The sequence below is a fragment of the Trichomonas vaginalis genome, chromosome V, assembly GCF_026262505.1.
Source record: "Trichomonas vaginalis G3 chromosome V, whole genome shotgun sequence".
NCBI classification, from domain to species: domain Eukaryota; phylum Parabasalia; order Trichomonadida; family Trichomonadidae; genus Trichomonas; species Trichomonas vaginalis.
In genome coordinates, this window is record NC_067207.1 from 14595364 (window position 1) to 14614321 (window position 18958).

Consider the following 18958-nt stretch of genomic DNA (forward strand, 5'->3'; position numbering starts at 1 on the left):
CAAAAAATCACTTCAATTTTGATAATTTTTGCAACAAAAAATTTAAAAATTTTGGTAAACTAAATAAAAAAAATCATCTTTGATCATCCATGTATTTTCGAAAATCCCATGATCAGTTGATTCATAAGTTATATCTATCTATAATATAACTAATTAATCATAAACCAAATGTCTAAAACATGGATTTAAAAAAAAAATGAAAAGATCAATAGGAAATTAGGAACAAATCTGTAGAAAAAAATATCAAAAATTAATTTTCTAAGCATATCTAAATAACAAACAATTTATTTAAAAGTTTTCATTCGCGATTATTTTCAGGTATCTTGATTCTATATATCTTTTTAACTTTGTCGTAATGTACATCATGTCCCAAGAACCTTGATCCTGTAAACAAGTCAGGTAAACTAATTTCTACGTCATTTGGCAAATATTGTTCACTTTCTAAGTCATTTAAGCCTCCATACTTAATCTTCGACAACTTAGAACATCCGAGGAATATCTGTTGGCCGACATTTGCCAAACTTGTTGGCAAATCAATTTCATCCAAATTTAAGCAACCTTCGAACGCGCTCTGCTTGATTGCCTTGATTATTGTGTTGGATAAAATGATTTTCTGGAGGTTGGAGCAATAGGCGAACGATGCAGAGCCAATTACAGTTAATGTGGATGGAAATGCAATTTCCTGGATATTTGTAAGCGCGAAACTTGCACTTCCTATTATTCTGAGGCTACTTGGAAGCTGAACTTTCGCTAATTTCGAGCATTTAGAGAAAGTTGATTCTTTTACTTTGACAATGTTGGTTTTAGACAGATCTACCTCTTGCAGATTGTAACATTCGCTGAATGCGGACTTTCCTACGTCTAAAACCGTCTCAGGGAACTTGACAAAAGGTAATTTCGTCTTTTTGAAGGATTCTGGACCGATTAGATCGATATTTGCAGGGAATATGATGGCTTCTAAGCTAGTACAGTTGCAGAACAATCCTTCTGGAATAGAATTCAATGAGCTGGAACCGAAATCTGCCATGGATAATTTTTCATTGTTAGAAAATGCGTAAATTCCTACTTCGCTTGCACTTTCTGATAGGGTAATTGATTCCATTGAGCATCCTTTGAAGCATCCATCACCAATTCTCTATAGATCGTCAGGTAATTTGATATTTTTCAAATCTGAGCAATTAAAGAATGTAAAATCGGGCAAACTCTTCACTTTCGTAACTGATATATCAATCGACTTCAGTTTAAAGCAATTGTAGAAGGCAGCTCTGGATTCTAAATGGGCTTGTTGTCTGTAAGTGAGAGGTGATAGAGGTCTCGTGATGTTCTTGATCTCTTCCTCCCATTTGTCCATTTCTTTGGCGAATCCAATCGAATCTCCGATTTGTACTCGGTCAGGATTTTTATTTTCCTTAAATTCAGTAATTGTATGCGGAAGCTTAACTTGTAGTAATGAATGGCAGTTACTGAATATGCCTAAGGCCAAGCTTGTCAACGTTGTCGATGAAAAATCTACTTCAATCAGTTTATAACAATCTGAGAAGCACATGTGGCCAATTGCTTTGAGGTTCACAGGTATATGGATGCTACTAAGTACCTCGCAGTGTGAGAAGCATGCTTCACCAAAAGATGTCACTAAAACATTCAATTGAATACTTTTAAGGTTCTTACACCCGTAAAATGTAAAGTCACCTCATTTTGACACAATTGAATTTGAGAGGTTTACATTTTGTAAATAATTACATCCGAAGAAACATTCGTAACCGATTTGGCGGAGAGACCTTGGAGCAATGAACTCTTTTATGGCTGAGAATGCAAAACACATCGGGCCGAGTATTTCTATATCGCTAGGAAGCAAGACAGTTAATAGATTGTTACAATTAGCGAAAGCGGACCTTCCGATGAACTCTACTTCAGTTCCTTTGAAATCTATGGTCTGAAGAGATGTACAGAGGTAAAAGCTTTCCTCTAAAACTCGATTAATTCCAGGTGGCAACAAAATATCAGTCAAAACACTACACAACGCGAAGCAATCCTCAGGGATATCTTTAATATTAGTTTCTACCAAGTTTACGTCATGTAATTCTACGCAAGAGTAAAATGCGAATGTTCCGATGTATTCAATCGAAGAAGGAAGGATTAAAACATTTAGCTTGGTAGATCCCAGTGCTCCACTACCTATTACAGCCAAGTTAACTGGAAACTGTATGGATTGGAGGCTGAAACAGTTGTAAAAAGCGAAATTACCAAATTCTCTTATTTTTTGAACCGAAAAATCGAAAGAATCGATTGAAACGCAATAATAGAAGCATCCTTCACCAAGTTTTGTGAGTGTTTGTGGTAAAAGGATTGTTGATAATGAGATCATCGCTCGAAAGTCCTTTCTGGAATTTCTGTTAATTTTGTTGTGAATAAGTCAACCATTTCGAGCTTTTCTGCGTACGAAAATACGCATGGTAGTAAGCTTTTGATACATTCTGGGAAAACAAAGTCTGTAATGTAGGAAAAAGCGAAGGCAGAATGGCCAATGAATTCGATATTTGGTGGAAGTTTAATTGTCTTGATTTTAGAGTGGTAAAAGGTATAGTTCTCTATCCTGGAGATTTTGGTCTTGGAAAGATCAAGTGGTTGAATGATTTCGGCTTCATAAAAAGCGTAAGGTTCAATTTTTTCTAAAGCGTATGGAAATATGATTTCGTGGATCTTTGATTGATAAAAACCGTATTTTCTGATGGATTTTACTTTGAATTCTTGTTTAAGGAAGGTAAAGCGGCTTGGAATTAATAATTTGTCGTATTTTTTAATGGCTGGGTGCTCCGTTCCACCTGTTCCAAGGCCAACATCGTTATCTTCGTTAATAACAGTGCAACGAACTTCAACATTAGTCTTAGGAATTGTAAATCTAACTTTTCTTCTGCCTTTATCATCGTTCTCCCAGTTGATCAGATATTTCGTTGGCATGTCTTCGGGATGGGTGGTTTCCTTACTGATGATAAAAGAAAAGAGGAAGATTAACATTGAAAGTAAAATGAAATTTTTTTATCGTAACCACCTACAACGAAAAAGTATTCCAAATGTCATTCTTGATTTTTTAAAAAACAAAAATCTCCAAAAGATTTCTGATTTGATTCAAAATTTTGGATTCATTATCGGATATTGTTAGTGCCGAAAGCTAGCTATTGGATTTTTCATAAGAATGCTTCACCAAAATCTAGCTGTATCTTACAAAACCAAAAATCTTTCTTTCATTAAGCATATCTATTTGTGTAAATGCAAACATTGCTAGTTTTAGTGAGAGTAATAGCGTTTCGTCGGTTATTACATGCATTATTTCATAATTCATCAATCAAATTCTATGATTTTTGTTTATTGACCCAAAAGTTTGATGAAATTAGGATTAGCATCTAAAATAAAATAATTTCTATTTTCCAAAAATAATTTAAATTTTAAAATATACTTGCAAATTCATATTTTTTAATAATATTTTTTATTTTTTGAAATTTTTTTGGAAATCAAAAAGCCCTGAAGGGTGCACCCGTATGTACGTTTATTTGAGAGGAGGAGGATTACCCTCTCAATTTTGAGGGATTCGTTAGTTTATTTTCTCGATGAATATGCAATAAAATTTGATTTTTACCTTATCAATATACTTCATATAATATACACATGTTCATGTAAAAACTTTTTAGGGATGCGACGGTTTTACGCCACGACCGTTTAAAAATAGAATAATACGCCATTTTTGGGGCCGAATGGCGGGTACGAAGTAGCCGCCATTCGGCCGAATAACAAAACAATACAAAATTATCGCCGTCCTTTTTTTTTCCTTTCTTTCTCTTTTTTTTCCTCTCTCTCTCTCTTTCTTTTCTCTTTCCTCTTTTTACTCCTCTTTCTCTTTTCATCATTAAACGTAGAAAGATATATTAATATTATTTTAAAATTAAAAAAAAATAAAGAAAGTATAATAAGTAATTATTTAGTTATCGATATATATATGTAAAGTGATAATCTGAGGATAATCTGAGGAGGAGTCTGAGGATTAGACCGAGGAGTAGTTTGAGGAGTTTGATGATAATCTGAGGAGTTTGAGGAGTAGTCTGAGGAGTTTGAGGAGTAGTCTGAGGATAATCTGAGGAGTTTGAGGAGTAGTCTGAGGAGTTTGAGGAGTAGTCTGAGGAGTTTGAGGATAATCTGAGGAGTTTGAGGAGTAGTCTGAGGATAATTTGAGGAGTTTGAGGAGTAGTCTGAGGAGTTTGAGGAGTAGTCTGAGGAGTTTGAGGATAATCTGAGGAGTTTGAGGAGTAGTCTGAGGATAATCTGAGGAGTTTGAGGACTAGTCTGAGGATAATCTGAGGAGTTTGAGGAGTAGTCTGAGGAGTTTGAGGATAATCTGAGGAGTTTGAGGATAATCTGAGGAGGAGTCTGAGGATTAGACCGAGGAGTAGTTTGAGGAGTTTGATGATAATCTGAGGAGTTTGAGGAGTAGTCTGAGGAGTTTGAGGAGTAGTCTGAGGATAATTTGAGGAGTTTGAGGAGTAGTCTGAGGAGTTTGAGGAGTAGTCTGAGGATAATCTGAGGAGTTTGAGGAGTAGTCTGAGGAGTTTGAGGAGTAGTCTGAGGAGTTTGAGGATAATCTGAGGAGTTTGAGGAGTAGTCTGAGGATAATTTGAGGAGTTTGAGGAGTAGTCTGAGGAGTTTGAGGACTAGTCTGAGGATAATTTGAGGAGTTTGAGGAGTAGTCTGAGGAGTTTGAGGAGTAGTCTGAGGAGTTTGAGGATAATCTGAGGAGTTTGAGGACTAGTCTGAGGATAATCTGAGGAGTAGTCTGAGGAGTTTGAGGATAATTTGAGGAGTTTGAGGAGTAGTCTGAGGAGTTTGAGGATAATCTGAGGAGTTTGAGGAGTAGTCTGAGGATAATTTGAGGAGTTTGAGGAGTAGTCTGAGGATAATTTGAGGAGTTTGAGGAGTAGTCTGAGGAGTTTGAGGATAATCTGAGGAGTTTGAGGACTAGTCTGAGGATAATCTGAGGAGGAGTCTGAGGAGTTTGAGGATAATCTGAGGAGTAGTTTCAGGAGTTTGAGGATAATCTGAGGAGTTTGAGGATAATCTGAGGAGGAATCTGAGGATAATCTGAGGAGGAGTCTGAGGATAATCTGAGGAGTAGTTTCAGGAGTAGTCTGAGGACTAGACTCAGGACTAGTCTGATGAGGAGGACTCTAAGGAGTAGTCTGAAGAGTAGTCTCAGGAGGAAGATCTGAGGAGGAGTCTTATGAGGAAGATCTGAGGAGTAGTCTGATGAGGAGGGGTCTAAGGAGTAGTCTGAGGATGATCTGAGGATAACCTGATGACTAGTCTAGGAGTGGTCTAATAAAAATGTAAAATATTTTCAAAGAAAAAATTCTATGAATTTTATATTTTAATTCTTAGCATTATACTGAATAAAATAAACATAAATATCAAAATTTGAAATTGAAAACGCCAAAAAATTGATAATCCACATTCAATATTTTGTAAGTGGCGTACATTTTGAATACTCGCCATACGCCTTGGAGTTCTCAATTTTGAATTCGCCTTTATTTGGGCGACCTCAGAAAAATACGCCATTAAGAAAATATTGTATGAGATTTTAAATTTGAACACGCTCTACCTTAAGGAATTAAATTTATTAAGATATATTTATATATAATAAACGATTACTTAAAAAAAGTATTTCATCGCTTATGTAAGTTTCAAAAAAATCACGAAAATAAAAAAATCAAGATTAAAATTTTATTTTTAATTTTTGAATTTCTCAAATGGCGAAATTTTTGGGCGAACAAAAAAAATGTACGCCCGGTCAAATGGCGTGTTTAACGCATCCCTAAAAACTTTTTTCCAAAATCCTCATGAATTAAGGGATTTTTGAATTTTAAGAATTTTTTTCGAATTTTTTCGAAAAAAAAATATTTTCAGAACAGCCTTAACGGCTAAGATTTAGGAACAATGTTAAGTATCAAAAAGAAAGGAGGTCTGATATAGACTGTAATAAACAGAAATTCATCAAAAGTGACAGCTCTCAATTTTTTGACATTTGTAAATTCTAAATTGAATGAGAAAAATGAAATAATACTAAGCATAATACACTATTCTAGATTTAATTATAATTAGGAAAAAGTTAGTTTTGAGAGTACTTTTCATAGGCATATAGAATGAAATCTTCTGAAAAATAATATCACATAAACTCATATTATTTTCTAATATATAACTATTTTATATAAAAATCAAATTCAATGATCTTAAAAGCGAAGGATAAACCTCAAAATTTACGAATATAATGAGTGGGAATATAATGCTTATCTATCATAAAACCATATGAAATATCAATTTTTGCTTTACGCCTAATTTTTGACGACAATTAGCAAAAAATGTTAAATGTTAACACTCAGTCCATTTGAATATGAAAAATAAAATTGACTTTGATTAAATGTTTTTATTTATCATGCAATTCTTCTTGCGACCAAAGATTTGAATAAAAGTTCAAAAAATAAGATAGCTTAAAAAATAATATACGGTAGTGTTTACTAATAGATGAATAGTATATAAATTCTATTAAAATGGATTTGATCCAAAAAAATATAAAACCAAAAATAATTGTTATAATTTAAATGAAGAAGTAATTTAAAACGATTTTATTTATGATCAAATTTTATATATTTTTTTGGATCAAATCCATTTTAATAGAATTTATATACTATTCATCTATTAGTAAACACTACCGTATATTATTTTTTAAGCTATCTTATTTTTTGAACTTTTATTCAAATCTTTGGTCGCAAGAAGAATTGCATGATAAATAAAAACATTTAATCAAAGTCAATTTTATTTTTCATATTCAAATGGACTGAGTGTTAACATTTAACATTTTTTGCTAATTGTCGTCAAAAATTAGGCGTAAAGCAAAAATTGATATTTCATATGGTTTTATGATAGATAAGCATTATATTCCCACTCATTATATTCGTAAATTTTGAGGTTTATCCTTCGCTTTTAAGATCATTGAATTTGATTTTTATATAAAATAGTTATATATTAGAAAATAATATGAGTTTATGTGATATTATTTTTCAGAAGATTTTGTGTTCTTCTTCAAAATTTTATTTTTTATTAAAAAGAATCTTTACAAAATATACATTTACTTTAATTAATATTTAAAAACGTGCTCTATCAAAAGTTCCAAAAATTCAATATTTTAGCTTTTCTGAGGTGTCACTTTTGATGAATTTCTGTTTACAACAAGACAACATATATCGTTGAAGGTTGAAAAAATCTCTAATATTTGAGCCCAAAATTTCAAATTTTGATTTTTTGAAAAAAGAGGCCACCCGTATGTACGTTTATTTGAGAGGAGGAGGATTATATTTTTGAAAGGGTGAAACATTATGAATATGTTAATTATATAATAATATGTATTATTATAAAAAAGAAAAAATAAAGCACGTTAAAATTTTTCTTTCTTGATTTTTTACAAAATCTACTTAGAATTATGCAAAATATGACTAAATAATTTATACATGGCACGGCGGGCGCAAAAAGTGACAAAATAGAATACCTATGGTGGCAAGACAAAGGAAACATTTTTGTAAGGCAAACATTATATCAAATACCTTTACTTTGTAATAAGAAATATAATTATCACGAAATTACAAATAAATATTGTTTAATATAATTAATAGCAAAATTCTTTTTTATTATTTCCCTTAAGACCTTACTTATTAAGTATACGTATAACAAGCTTGTACTGCATGTATTAGTTAATAGAACAAAAGAAAATGAGCTCAAATGAAAAAAATTTTCATGCTATTTTGGAAATATGCATATTCGAAGTATGAGAGTTGTAAACACTGAGAATTTTAAGCTTTGGTTGATGATAGTCTTTAATTTTTCTTGAAGTAGTAAATTATTTGATATGAAAATTTAATGGCCAGCATAATCAATCGTGCGTTTCGTTTCTTGATTGAGAAACGATGATTGTGTGCTAATGAATTATTGCGTCTGACAGGTTATGATTATGGATACCTGAAATTAAGCTTTTATGGGAAACATCACCGAGCGCCATTTGGCGCCCCTAATGCTGTTTCTATCGGTATGATTAAGGAGCTTTCTTATGCACTTTCATCACTTGAACTTGAACGCTACAAGATATATGCCCCCCTCCCAATGGGAGGTGGGAGCAAAAATTGAAATGTTTACATTGATTTTTGAATACTTTACAAGCGCCCCTCCCAGTGGGCGCGGGCGCAAGTGATCGGGTCAAAAAAAATCATAAAAATATTCAAAATTGCGATTTTAATAGATGTTTAAGAAGTAAATTTATTAATAACGATATTTCATAGTACAAAATGTGTTCAATCTCTTCGTAAATCATTCAAAAAAATCAAAAGAATTTCCAAAATTCAATTTTTTTAGTAAAATTTATATCTTTTTCTATCATCTCCTCCCCACCAGTGGGAGCCACCGGAGGCTAGGGTTGTACAAACTGGCACGCCTGCTGGCACACCTTTTTTGGCCAGCTGGCACGATTTTTTTAAAAAACACATTAAAAAAGTCACTTTTTGCCCCATCTAATGAGATTTTTTTTACAATTTTTTCCCCTTATTTTTCAATTTAGATATGATTTTAAGCTCTCCAAATTGAAGTTTACCTGATGTTTCTTAGTTTTTATGATAATAAAATGTTGCAAAGTTAAGTTTGGATTCAATAAATTTAAGAAAATTTTATTTTACAATGAAATTATAAGAAAGGATGTTTTTATCCTATGTCAAAGAGAATACATTTGTAGATCCCGACTTTTGACATGGTTGAAAATTCCAAAAAAAAATTCAAAATTTAAAAAAAAAATTAAAAAATATAAATTTCATGTTAAAAAATGATTTTTGAAATTTTTTTGGAAAAATAGAATGTCATATTTTTATGTTTTATTGCTATTTTTTACGAAATCAATAAAATATTTGTTAATTTGGCTGAGATTATAAATAAAATCTTTCTAAATCTTGCAATTGATTGCTAAAATCTGTTTTATGTATTAATTGGCATTGAGATTCGTTATAAAAGAATGCGAATTATTTTGTATGAGTAAACGTATTTTGTAAAATTTCAAATTCTCTTCTCTCATTACTTACCTTAGATCTCTCGGCTTTTAGCTCTCAGATTTCGCTCATAGAACTCAGGTTTTAGTTATGTACTCATAGATGTATCATTACTGCCCGCAGATCTCTCATTACTACCTTACTAACCAGATCTTAACTCTCACCTTACTAACCAGATCTTAACTCTCATTACTACCTTACTCATCAGATCTTAACTCTCATTACTACCTTACTAACCAGATCTTAACTCTCATTACTACCTTACTAACCAGATCTTAACTCTCATTACTACCTTACTAACCAGATCTTAACTCTCATTACTACCTTACTAACCAGATCTTAACTCTCATTACTACCTTACTAACCAGATCTTAACTCTCATTACTACCTTACTAACCAGATCTTAACTCTCATTACTACCTTACTAACCAGATCTTAACTCTCATTACTACCTTACTAACCAGATCTTAACTCTCATTACTACCTTACTAACCAGATCTTAACTCTCATTACTACCTTACTAACCAGATCTTAACTCTCATTACTACCTTACTAACCAGATCTTAACTCTCATTACTACCTTACTAACCAGATCTTAACTCTCATTACTACCTTACTAACCAGATCTTAACTCTCATTACTACCTTACTAACCAGATCTTAACTCTCATTACTACCTTACTAACCAGATCTTAACTCTCATTACTACCTTACTAACCAGATCTTAACTCTCATTACTACCTTACTAACCAGATCTTAACTCTCATTACTACCTTACTAACCAGATCTTAACTCTCATTACTACCTTACTAACCAGATCTTAACTCTCATTACTACCTTACTAACCAGATCTTAACTCTCATTACTACCTTACTAACCAGATCTTAACTCTCATTACTACCTTACTAACCAGATCTTAACTCTCATTACTACCTTACTAACCAGATCTTAACTCTCATTACTACCTTACTAACCAGATCTTAACTCTCATTACTACCTTACTAACCAGATCTTAACTCTCATTACTACCTTACTAACCAGATCTTAACTCTCATTACTACCTTACTAACCAGATCTTAACTCTCATTACTACCTTACTAACCAGATCTTAACTCTCATTACTACCTTACTAACCAGATCTTAACTCTCATTACTACCTTACTAACCAGATCTTAACTCTCATTACTACCTTACTAACCAGATCTTAACTCTCATTACTACCTTACTCATCAGATATCTAATTATTTACATATGATTTCTCACATCTCACTCAAGTCTCATTACTTACCCTATCTTTTTAACCTTTTCTGATAATTACTGAAATAACTAAATCCTTTTTTTAGTTTAATTCTGATATTAAATTTTTAAAATCTCTTTAATTTTTTGAACTACGCCTTTAATTTGTAATTGCCGATTTCACAGATTTGAACCATTTAATAAAATAACATTATTCAACTTAATCATATCAAACATGGTAGTTTGATTTTCAGATCTACATTTTAAAAACCTCTTTATTATCTTGAGTTATACTTTTATTATATAATACCTGAGTTCATAACTGAAAACTCTTAATTAGAGTACAATATTCAACTTAATCATAACAAGATTTGTTGAATTTCAAATTTGATTTATATCTTCCATCACTTAAAACTCTCACAGCTTACAATATAAGCTAAAAAGTATATTTTCATAGTAATAAAATTAATTATTAAATTTTTTACTTTTTCCTTTCCAAAACTAGAAAAAAAGGAAGGGAAAAGGGAAAAAGAAGAAAGAAAAGAGAAAAAGAAAAAAAAAAGAAGAGAAAAGAAGAAAAAATAATAATGAGCATATTATATAATTGTGGTCATAGGCCGAGTGGCGTGGAAAGGATGTCGCCCTTCGGGCTCCACCCTTTCCACGCCACGAGGCCCGATTTTTGGCCACTTTTTTGATTTTGGCCGCGTGCCAGCTCCTGGCAGGCGGCCCGCAAAATTGTGCCAGTTTGTACAACCCTACCGGAGGCGCGGGCGGCTCCGCTGGCGCCAAAAAAGTAGCGCCCATCGTGCCATGTATAAAATAATTATAAATTTCAAGTTAAATTTTAATTTTGATAAATAATTTAAATTTCAAAATATCAAGTTCAGTTCGACTATGTATGTAGTAATTCCTCAATAAAGTGCCAAAACCCTATTAAAATATATGAACATTTTCAACATTTTAATGTTTTTATTTAAAAATTTGATGGAATATGAGCTTCAAACAATTATTATGTAAATAAAAATAATTAAATATATGTATTTATTCGTATTACAACCGTAGTAAGTCGATTCTTCCTTTCTTCTACTGAGATTTGAATTTGATTTCGAATTGTAAAGAGATTCAAAGGGAAAATACTAGCGGATAAAAACTACCTCCATGAAAGGGTCATAATGGACTCAAGTTGTATTTTTTGATATTTTTTGCTTTTCGAGCCTAAATAGGTAGCCAAGATAATGCCTAAAAATAAGGTTCTAAATTCTGAAGTTTACATGATCCTCTCGTGTGCACCCTTAATAGCTGTATTTTTAATCAAACAATTGGTACACCAATTTACATTAATCACAAAAAAAATGAGATTATTTTAAAATTAACATGTAAGAGAGGCTCACCATTTGATTAATTTTGGAAATTCACTTCTATCTCATTTTATTTCTTCAAATTCAATGGGTAACACAGACAATTAAATAGAAAACTTGGAAAATGATCACGTAATACTTCTCTCAAAACTCGACTTCCAGAATATTTTTCCTTCAATATGTTATTTATTGAATTATAATAAAAGGAGCAGATTATCGGCTAACATAGAGTAATAGAATATATCAAAGGTTCATTATGCTGTGATTCCATGCATTGCATTTTCCATCGACATGGATGAAGCCCAAAATGAATTTTCCCCATCATCATGTCTAGTCGTTTCATTTTAAAGATGAAAAAATAGTTCTGCGTTGACTATCAAGTTTATTTTTTGTAAAAAAATCAAATGAGTGGAGTTCCAGTTTCTTACGAAGTTTATGACGGATCAACATTTCTCCAAGCGGCCTTACAATCAATCCTTTGTGTCAACTACTTTGACATCCCATTAATTGTCTATTTTGTTGCTCTTGGAACTTTCTTTTACATATCTCGCAAAGTTAGAAACAGTACATTTTTATTAACAATTATTTACTTTATCTCCATCTCTTGCGTATGCTTTACCGAAAATGTCAATGCATATTTCAACGAAAATTGGGAACAATATAAATTCTCAAATAATTACTTCGATCCAGAATGTGTTTTCATTTTCATTTTCTGGACAGCTCCATTTTCGATTATTTCGACCGGCATTACCTTTGGATTTTTCTTCGATCTTTGCAAATCTATTGCAGTTCATCGTTTCTTCAGTACAATTCTTCCTACTGTTAAGAATGAGGAATCTAAACCAAAGGAAAAGTAATTACCATGATTGCATTTACTCCATTTTTATTTGTAAGTAAAAATTTTTTATTATTTGTTTCAGCCATATCAAATAATGCTTTTATCACAATATTTTCATTGACTACTTAACTAATTCAAAAGTATTTTAGGCATTAGATTCTAATTTAAAATTGTATCAATTTTATGGCAATAATTGCTGGATGTGTTAGATAGCTAGTAACAATTCGATTAAATTATTCAAAACCGATTGAACGATGAAAGCATTATATATTTATGCTTGAAATAGAATCTCATGCAATTATCAAATTGTAATCTATAAAATTGATAAAATAAGCAAATAGCCCTTGTAGTGGTCTTTATTGTTTTTCAAGATCAAGTGTTGAAACGGGAGTTCTGCCATATGCTTTTCCGTAGAAAGTGGAGATTTCTCTATCTTTCGAGGAAACAATGGAAATGGATCATAATTATCTTTATCATTTCTATTGCATTGCGATGTTTTTGGGTAGGACATCCAGATTCTGTCGTTTTTGATGAAGTTCACTTTGGATATTTCACAAACAGTTATATAACAGGAGAAAATCATTTCGATATTCATCCACCATTAGCAAAATTGATCTTTTATTGTACATCTAAGGCAATTGGATATGACGGATCCTTCAATTTTTCATCAACAGACCCAAAATATAATTCATCTTTTTATATTAGTCTAAGAAGAACATCAGCAATAGCATCTTCGTTTATAGCACCGCTAATTACAACATCCTTAATGCTTCAACACATATCAACACCAAGTTCCGTTCTTGCAGGATTCATTTCTACCTTTGATTATATTACAGTAACACAATCGAGACTAATTTTGACAGATTCATTCCTTTACCTTTTCGTTACGCTCACTATTTTCGCATCATCACTTCTATATAGAAAACAAAAATTATCTTACATGATACTACAAGCATTCTTTGCAGGATGCGCTATCTCAGTTAAATTCACAGCTGGTGGCGTGCTTGCTTATATTGCAGCACAGCATATTTACTTTTTATATCGCCAAAAAGGTTTCTTTCTTAAATTAGTCGGAAGAGGAATATTGATTGCAACAATTGCATTTTCTGTACTCTTTGCAACAATATTTATCCATTTCAAACTCTTGACAAAACCAGGTTACGGAGATTTGTATTTTAATTCAGAGTTTAAGACATATGGATTCTTTAGAAAGGCAGTAACACTTATCTATTTGATGATCAAATACAACAGATCTGTTACAAGTGATCATCCAGCAGCAACAAGATGGTATCAGTGGCCATTATCGTTGTACGGAGCTCTTCCGCTTTGGAATAAGGATGGTATTATAGGATTGAACTTATATATCAATCTTACTGCCACTGTTTTTGCTTTTTTGGGTGCTATCACTGGAATATATAATTTAGAACTAGAAAGCATAGGATATCTATGCAGTTATATTCCATTTATATTTATTAAGCGTTCTACATTTCTATATCACTATGAAATTCCAGTTATTTTTGGAATATTTTGTAGTGCAAAATTTATTGATGATTTCAATAAGGAAGACAGAGATCTGACAGCCAAAGTAATATCCATCACAGCTGCATGTGTTTTCCTTCTATTTGTTCCGAATGTTTATGGCATTTACTCTCCAATCACTCTGTAAATGCAATAAATACAAAGATATTAGCTAGTTTGTTTGTAATATTAAATAATTTTCTGTAATTACTATTATTATATTTTTCTGACACGTAAAATCAACATTTTATTTGTCAAAATCCAAAAATGCTTTGGACATTGGAAGTCATTATCTGCCTTACTTTTGGATATACATTTGTTACAGTACTAATAGAAAATGGCTTAAATCCATTCCAAAGATTTTTCGCAGGAATTCCAATCGGATTTTTCACGTTTGCTTGGATTACCTGGTTTTGTACATATAAAAGTCGACTAAGATTAGTTTCAGCAATACCAGGAATGGTTATCATGTCTTCTTGTTCATTTATTTTTTATCGAATATACTCAAAGAAAAAAATTAGTCCTTATGCAAAATTTACAAAGTTCGAATTAATTACACTTACGCTCTTCTCAGTATTTTATACAATTGTAATGCATGAGTCCATGTTAAAGGACGGAAATAGATCAAAAGGAGCTGGATATGGAGATTTACCTTTTCATTTAAATATTATTTCCGGTTTTGTGACAGGATGCAATCATATGCGTGATTCCTTCTTCAAAATCAATACAGTTTTCTACTCAGGAGAAAAACTCGCTTATCCTTACATGACTAACTTCTTTACAGCAGTTTTAATAGGAACAGGTAGTGCAACAATGCGTGGTGCAGTATACTATCCATCTCTTATGATGTGTATCTCTTTATTAGTTGGACAATACTATATTGGCATATTATTCCACAAAGATCAACTTGCGTGCTTGATAGCTTTATTTACATTCATAAATCTAGGTGGCCTTGGCTTTACAAGGCTTTTGGACCCTACGAGAACTGATGGAGATTTAATTCACAACTGGGGTAACGATATTTACGAATATTGGTTCCATCCAATCATGCATGTTCTTGTACCTCAAAGAGCATCTTTATGGTCGATGCCGCTTTGTTATTGGTGCTTAATTGTCCTTATTAAAGGAATTAAAGCAATGAAATGGCAATACTTTTTACTAGCAGCTGTATATGTCGGAATTACACCTCTTGTACAAGTCCATTCTTACGTAGGATTAGCGCAATGGGCAATTGTATTTGCAGCCTTAAATTTCCCATGGAAAGACAAGTCAAAGATGCTTAAACATGTTTATTTATGGGCAATATTTGGAATTGTAGCTAATGTTTTAGCCGTTCCTCAATTTACTCCTTATCTCAAAAGATTAGAAACAAAGAAAACGGATAAAGGTAGCGGATTCATCGTCCTTGATCCAATATGGAATTCTTCCGGGAGAAAACAGGACATTTTTGCTCCAATTAGACTTTGGTGGAGAGGATTAGGCATTTTCTCCTTCATTACTTTAATATCCGTATGGGTATATCTTAATAAGTGTCAATATATTCTCTATATCCCTTCATTTGTCGTTTTTCTTGTTACAAATGTGATAAGATATCAACCTTGGGAGCTTGATAACTCCAAAGTGTTTTATGCAGCATGGATTCCATTAGCCATTCATGCATTCGGAATATTTATCGCTAAATTATGGCGAAAATCCAATTGGAAACTGATATCTGTACTTTTCTTGTTCGTGGCATGCTTCAGTTCCTTCAGATTCTTCTTTGTAGCTATGAAAGGCAAGAATCCGATGTTCGAAGAAGATTCCATTGAGTTTGGTCATTGGGCTGCAGAAAATACACCTGTAAACTCAATTTGGCTGACTTCTCAATGGCATGGAAACCCAGTTCTCACATTTGCAGGACGTCAGAGCTACATGGGATATGGAGGATGGCTTCTTTCCCATGGTTTGGATTATTTCGGAAGATATGCCGAATCAGATCGGATGATGAGGATGCCCGATAACTTAGATCTCTTTAGAAAACACAATATAACGTATGTTGTGTCCCACAAAGGCGAATTTACTGGTTGGAGAAAAGTAACTCGAATTCCTGGCTGGACAAAGATTTATGACAACTTTAACTTCGAATGCTGGAAGTATACTCCAGATAATGTTTAATTTATATTATGTTAATAAAAAAATCTATTTGTTAGTTTTGATCAAATTGAAAATTGTTTAAAATGGGTAATAAAAATAGAATTTCCATGAGTTAAAGCACTGATTTACTAAACTTTTCAATTATTATTACTTTATATTTAATTTCAAAACAATATAAGTTATTATTCTCTTACAATAAACAGTTTTCTATAAAATTCCTAGATAAGACATGCATTACCTTGAAAATCATCTATGAAGAAGACATGAATTAACAAAATGAAAAAAATATGAGTTAAAAAACTTGATGAAAACAATAATTATATCAAACAAACATATTTACATATAACTAACATGAAAGAATAAGCTTGCTAACTTCTGAATTCCAAATTTCAGCAAGACTTTCATAAAGAGGATTTACAGTAGCAAATTTATAGCCTCTCAATTGCGTATCTACTTCTTTGATACATGTTTCGAGCGTAAATATCAAATGCTCAAGATTTTTCTCTTTGTTCTTGTAATAATTTCCGTTCTGAGAGTTTGTTTCGTATTTTGGTCTTAGAACAACAAAATCTAGAGGATGCTTTGAAACATCATAATGAGAGAGAACATGTTTAAAAATCTGAGCCTTTTTTGCAATTCGATTTCGTGTTTCTTCAATACTTAACATTTTTGTAGCAATTTTCCTTTGAAGTTTACTGGTTTCTGATGCATGACTCTGTTCAATCTGTCTAATGCAAAGAGGCTGTTGATTTTCATTAATAATATGATCTTGTTTTAATGAAACCTCAAGTTTGCGCACTTGTTTCCTCTTTGAGTGTATAGATTTAACTGTGCAACTGATATTCTTCAACATTTTTTCAGTATCACTAATTTTTTCATGTAAAGATAAAATTTCTTTCAGAGTTGATTTCAACTCGCCTTTTGTTGAGCTGTAGAACTTTGGCTTCGGAACATCATCGATTTTTATTGGTGGCACTGTTGTTTTTTCTAGTTCTTCTAATTTTGCTAATTTTTTAGATTTCTTTTTGTATAAATCATCTAATGTTACTGTCAATGCCTCATATAGAAGGCTATAATCAACTTCATCTAAATTAGTGGCCTCAGATAATGAAGAAACTTTGTTGTTTGCGATAATTCTTCTTTCTTTTAATTCTTCATCATATAAACTTGAAATAACATTAGAGATCTGACATTCAAGCTGATTGATCTTGGAATATGAGAGCTGCATCAATGTTTTCTCATGCTTATTTTGCAATTTTAACTCTTCGATGTCATTTCTCATAGCGGAAATAGAATATTTGTGGTCTTTCACTAATTTAAGGTTCTTTATCCTAGCATCATCAAATTTCTTATTGAATTCCATCTTTTCCTGTTTTGTTTTTTCAATTTTGTCAATCAACGCGTTCTGCTTCTCAGTAAACAAGTCTTTAGCTGACAATATCGTGTCAAGCTCTTCACATGTATCTTCGATCTTTTTTGACAGTTTTTTCTTCGATAGAAGTAATTTATGCTTTTCAAAATCAATATTGTTAGTCATTGATAGCTGGCATATACTATCATCGTTATTTGATACAATATCATTGCTCATCTTTTTAATTTTTTGTTTAAAGCTCTGATTTTCAAGATAAATTTGTTCTTGTAGATTTGAAATGAGTTTAGAGATGTCCTGATGCATCTTTTTATGCGAGCACGAATTTACATTCATTTGAGAAATGTAAGCTTTTGTTTTGATAATGTTTTCCAATATTTCGTTATATTTCTCTTCCATAGTATCAAAGTCATCATCGTCAACTCCGTAATCTAAATCTTCTATTGTATCTTGTTGGTTTCTCGTTGGAGACTCAGTTATGTTGTTCATTTCGAGTAAATATTGATTTTCTTTTTTAATTCTTTCAATATTATCTGTAATTAGAGCAATTTTCTCATGTATTAAATCATTTGTTTGACAAAGATTTTGATAAAGCTTTTCTAAATTAGCGTTTTCTTCATCAATTATTGATTGCTTTGTTGTTTCTATCGGACTTTGATCATCACACTGGGATATCATACTTTCTTGCATATGGCTCATTGTATCAATTTGTCTATTTAGTTTTGATTCGATTGTTTTACAATTTTGCTCCAAAAATGCTATCAATTCATCTTTTTTCTTAATATCGCTTGAGTATTGATGAAGTGTTGTAACATGCTCTTTAATTGCTCTTTTGGTTTTAACAAATTCGTCTGGAATCATCTAAAAATCAATGAAATATAATTGTGCACGTTTATTTTTATGATTTTTGATTTTCCAATGCTTATTTCAATCTTCAAATATCAAAGACATAATCTAGGTAAATCGTTATATCATTTAAATTTGGTCAAAAATCAATTTTTATCCATGCAATTTTATTCAAAATTTTATGCCGCAGTAATTGGATAAATTGAATTACACATATCAAAGTTTATATACTTTGAAATTCTTATTTTCATAACAATGACTTAATATAGCACATAATCAACAGTAATTTTTCAATTTACACAAACTCTTGCCAATATCCGGGAGTGTCGATATAAAAGAAAGTTTAAATTATCTTACACAATTTGTATGTTTAAGGAAAATAGTGAATATACAACCAGGATCAGATGATTTTCGTGAAGTCAATGATTATTTGAAAATCCAAATATAAAAAACTTGCAGCTTTCTTACTATTAAAAATTAATCCGAAAAACATGGGAGCAATTTATGTTAGGAATCAGTTCATTTCTGAATTTTTG

The 18958-nt window shown here is 31.7% G+C and overlaps 7 protein-coding genes across 7 annotated transcripts, besides 4 other annotated features; 3 read left to right on the forward strand and 4 right to left on the reverse strand.

The window, feature by feature from the left end:
• Positions 1-298: 298 nt before the first annotated feature.
• Positions 299-1102, reverse strand: TVAGG3_0336160 (ribonuclease inhibitor domain-containing protein; the record flags this gene model as incomplete). The annotated part of the gene is made up of 1 exon (XM_001579373.1): positions 299-1102. The coding sequence occupies one exon, from the start codon at positions 1100-1102 to the stop codon at positions 299-301; it is 804 nt and encodes a 267-aa protein (XP_001579423.1).
• A 33-nt stretch (positions 1103-1135) lies between these two features.
• Positions 1136-1351, reverse strand: TVAGG3_0336170 (ribonuclease inhibitor domain-containing protein; the record flags this gene model as incomplete). Its single annotated transcript, XM_001579372.1, has 1 exon — positions 1136-1351. One exon carries the CDS (start codon positions 1349-1351, stop codon positions 1136-1138), a length of 216 nt encoding a protein of 71 aa, XP_001579422.1.
• A 339-nt stretch (positions 1352-1690) lies between these two features.
• TVAGG3_0336180 (structural constituent of cell wall) lies at positions 1691-2365 on the reverse strand (the record flags this gene model as incomplete). Its single annotated transcript, XM_001579371.1, has 1 exon — positions 1691-2365. One exon carries the CDS (start codon positions 2363-2365, stop codon positions 1691-1693), a length of 675 nt encoding a protein of 224 aa, XP_001579421.1.
• A 3654-nt stretch (positions 2366-6019) lies between these two features.
• Positions 6020-6056: a mobile genetic element.
• Positions 6020-6056: a terminal%2Cinverted (terminal inverted repeat of Banshee-A3 transposon ID:TVAGG3_0336190).
• Positions 6057-7233: 1177 nt separating this feature from the next.
• Positions 7234-7271: a mobile genetic element.
• Positions 7234-7271: a terminal%2Cinverted (terminal inverted repeat of Banshee-A3 transposon ID:TVAGG3_0336200).
• Positions 7272-12084: 4813 nt separating this feature from the next.
• Positions 12085-12641, forward strand: TVAGG3_0336210 (transmembrane protein 18 family; the record flags this gene model as incomplete). The annotated part of the gene is made up of 1 exon (XM_001579370.1): positions 12123-12575. One exon carries the CDS (start codon positions 12123-12125, stop codon positions 12573-12575), a length of 453 nt encoding a protein of 150 aa, XP_001579420.1.
• A 110-nt stretch (positions 12642-12751) lies between these two features.
• TVAGG3_0336220 (dolichyl-phosphate-mannose--protein mannosyltransferase family) lies at positions 12752-14250 on the forward strand (the record flags this gene model as incomplete). Its single annotated transcript, XM_001579369.1, has 1 exon — positions 13323-14222. The coding sequence occupies one exon, from the start codon at positions 13323-13325 to the stop codon at positions 14220-14222; it is 900 nt and encodes a 299-aa protein (XP_001579419.1).
• Positions 14251-14336: 86 nt separating this feature from the next.
• TVAGG3_0336230 (uncharacterized protein) lies at positions 14337-16325 on the forward strand (the record flags this gene model as incomplete). Its single annotated transcript, XM_001579368.1, has 1 exon — positions 14666-16228. One exon carries the CDS (start codon positions 14666-14668, stop codon positions 16226-16228), a length of 1563 nt encoding a protein of 520 aa, XP_001579418.1.
• Positions 16326-16553: 228 nt separating this feature from the next.
• Positions 16554-18458, reverse strand: TVAGG3_0336240 (uncharacterized protein; the record flags this gene model as incomplete). Its single annotated transcript, XM_001579367.2, has 1 exon — positions 16554-18437. One exon carries the CDS (start codon positions 18435-18437, stop codon positions 16554-16556), a length of 1884 nt encoding a protein of 627 aa, XP_001579417.1.
• Between the last annotated feature and the right edge of the window lie 500 nt (positions 18459-18958).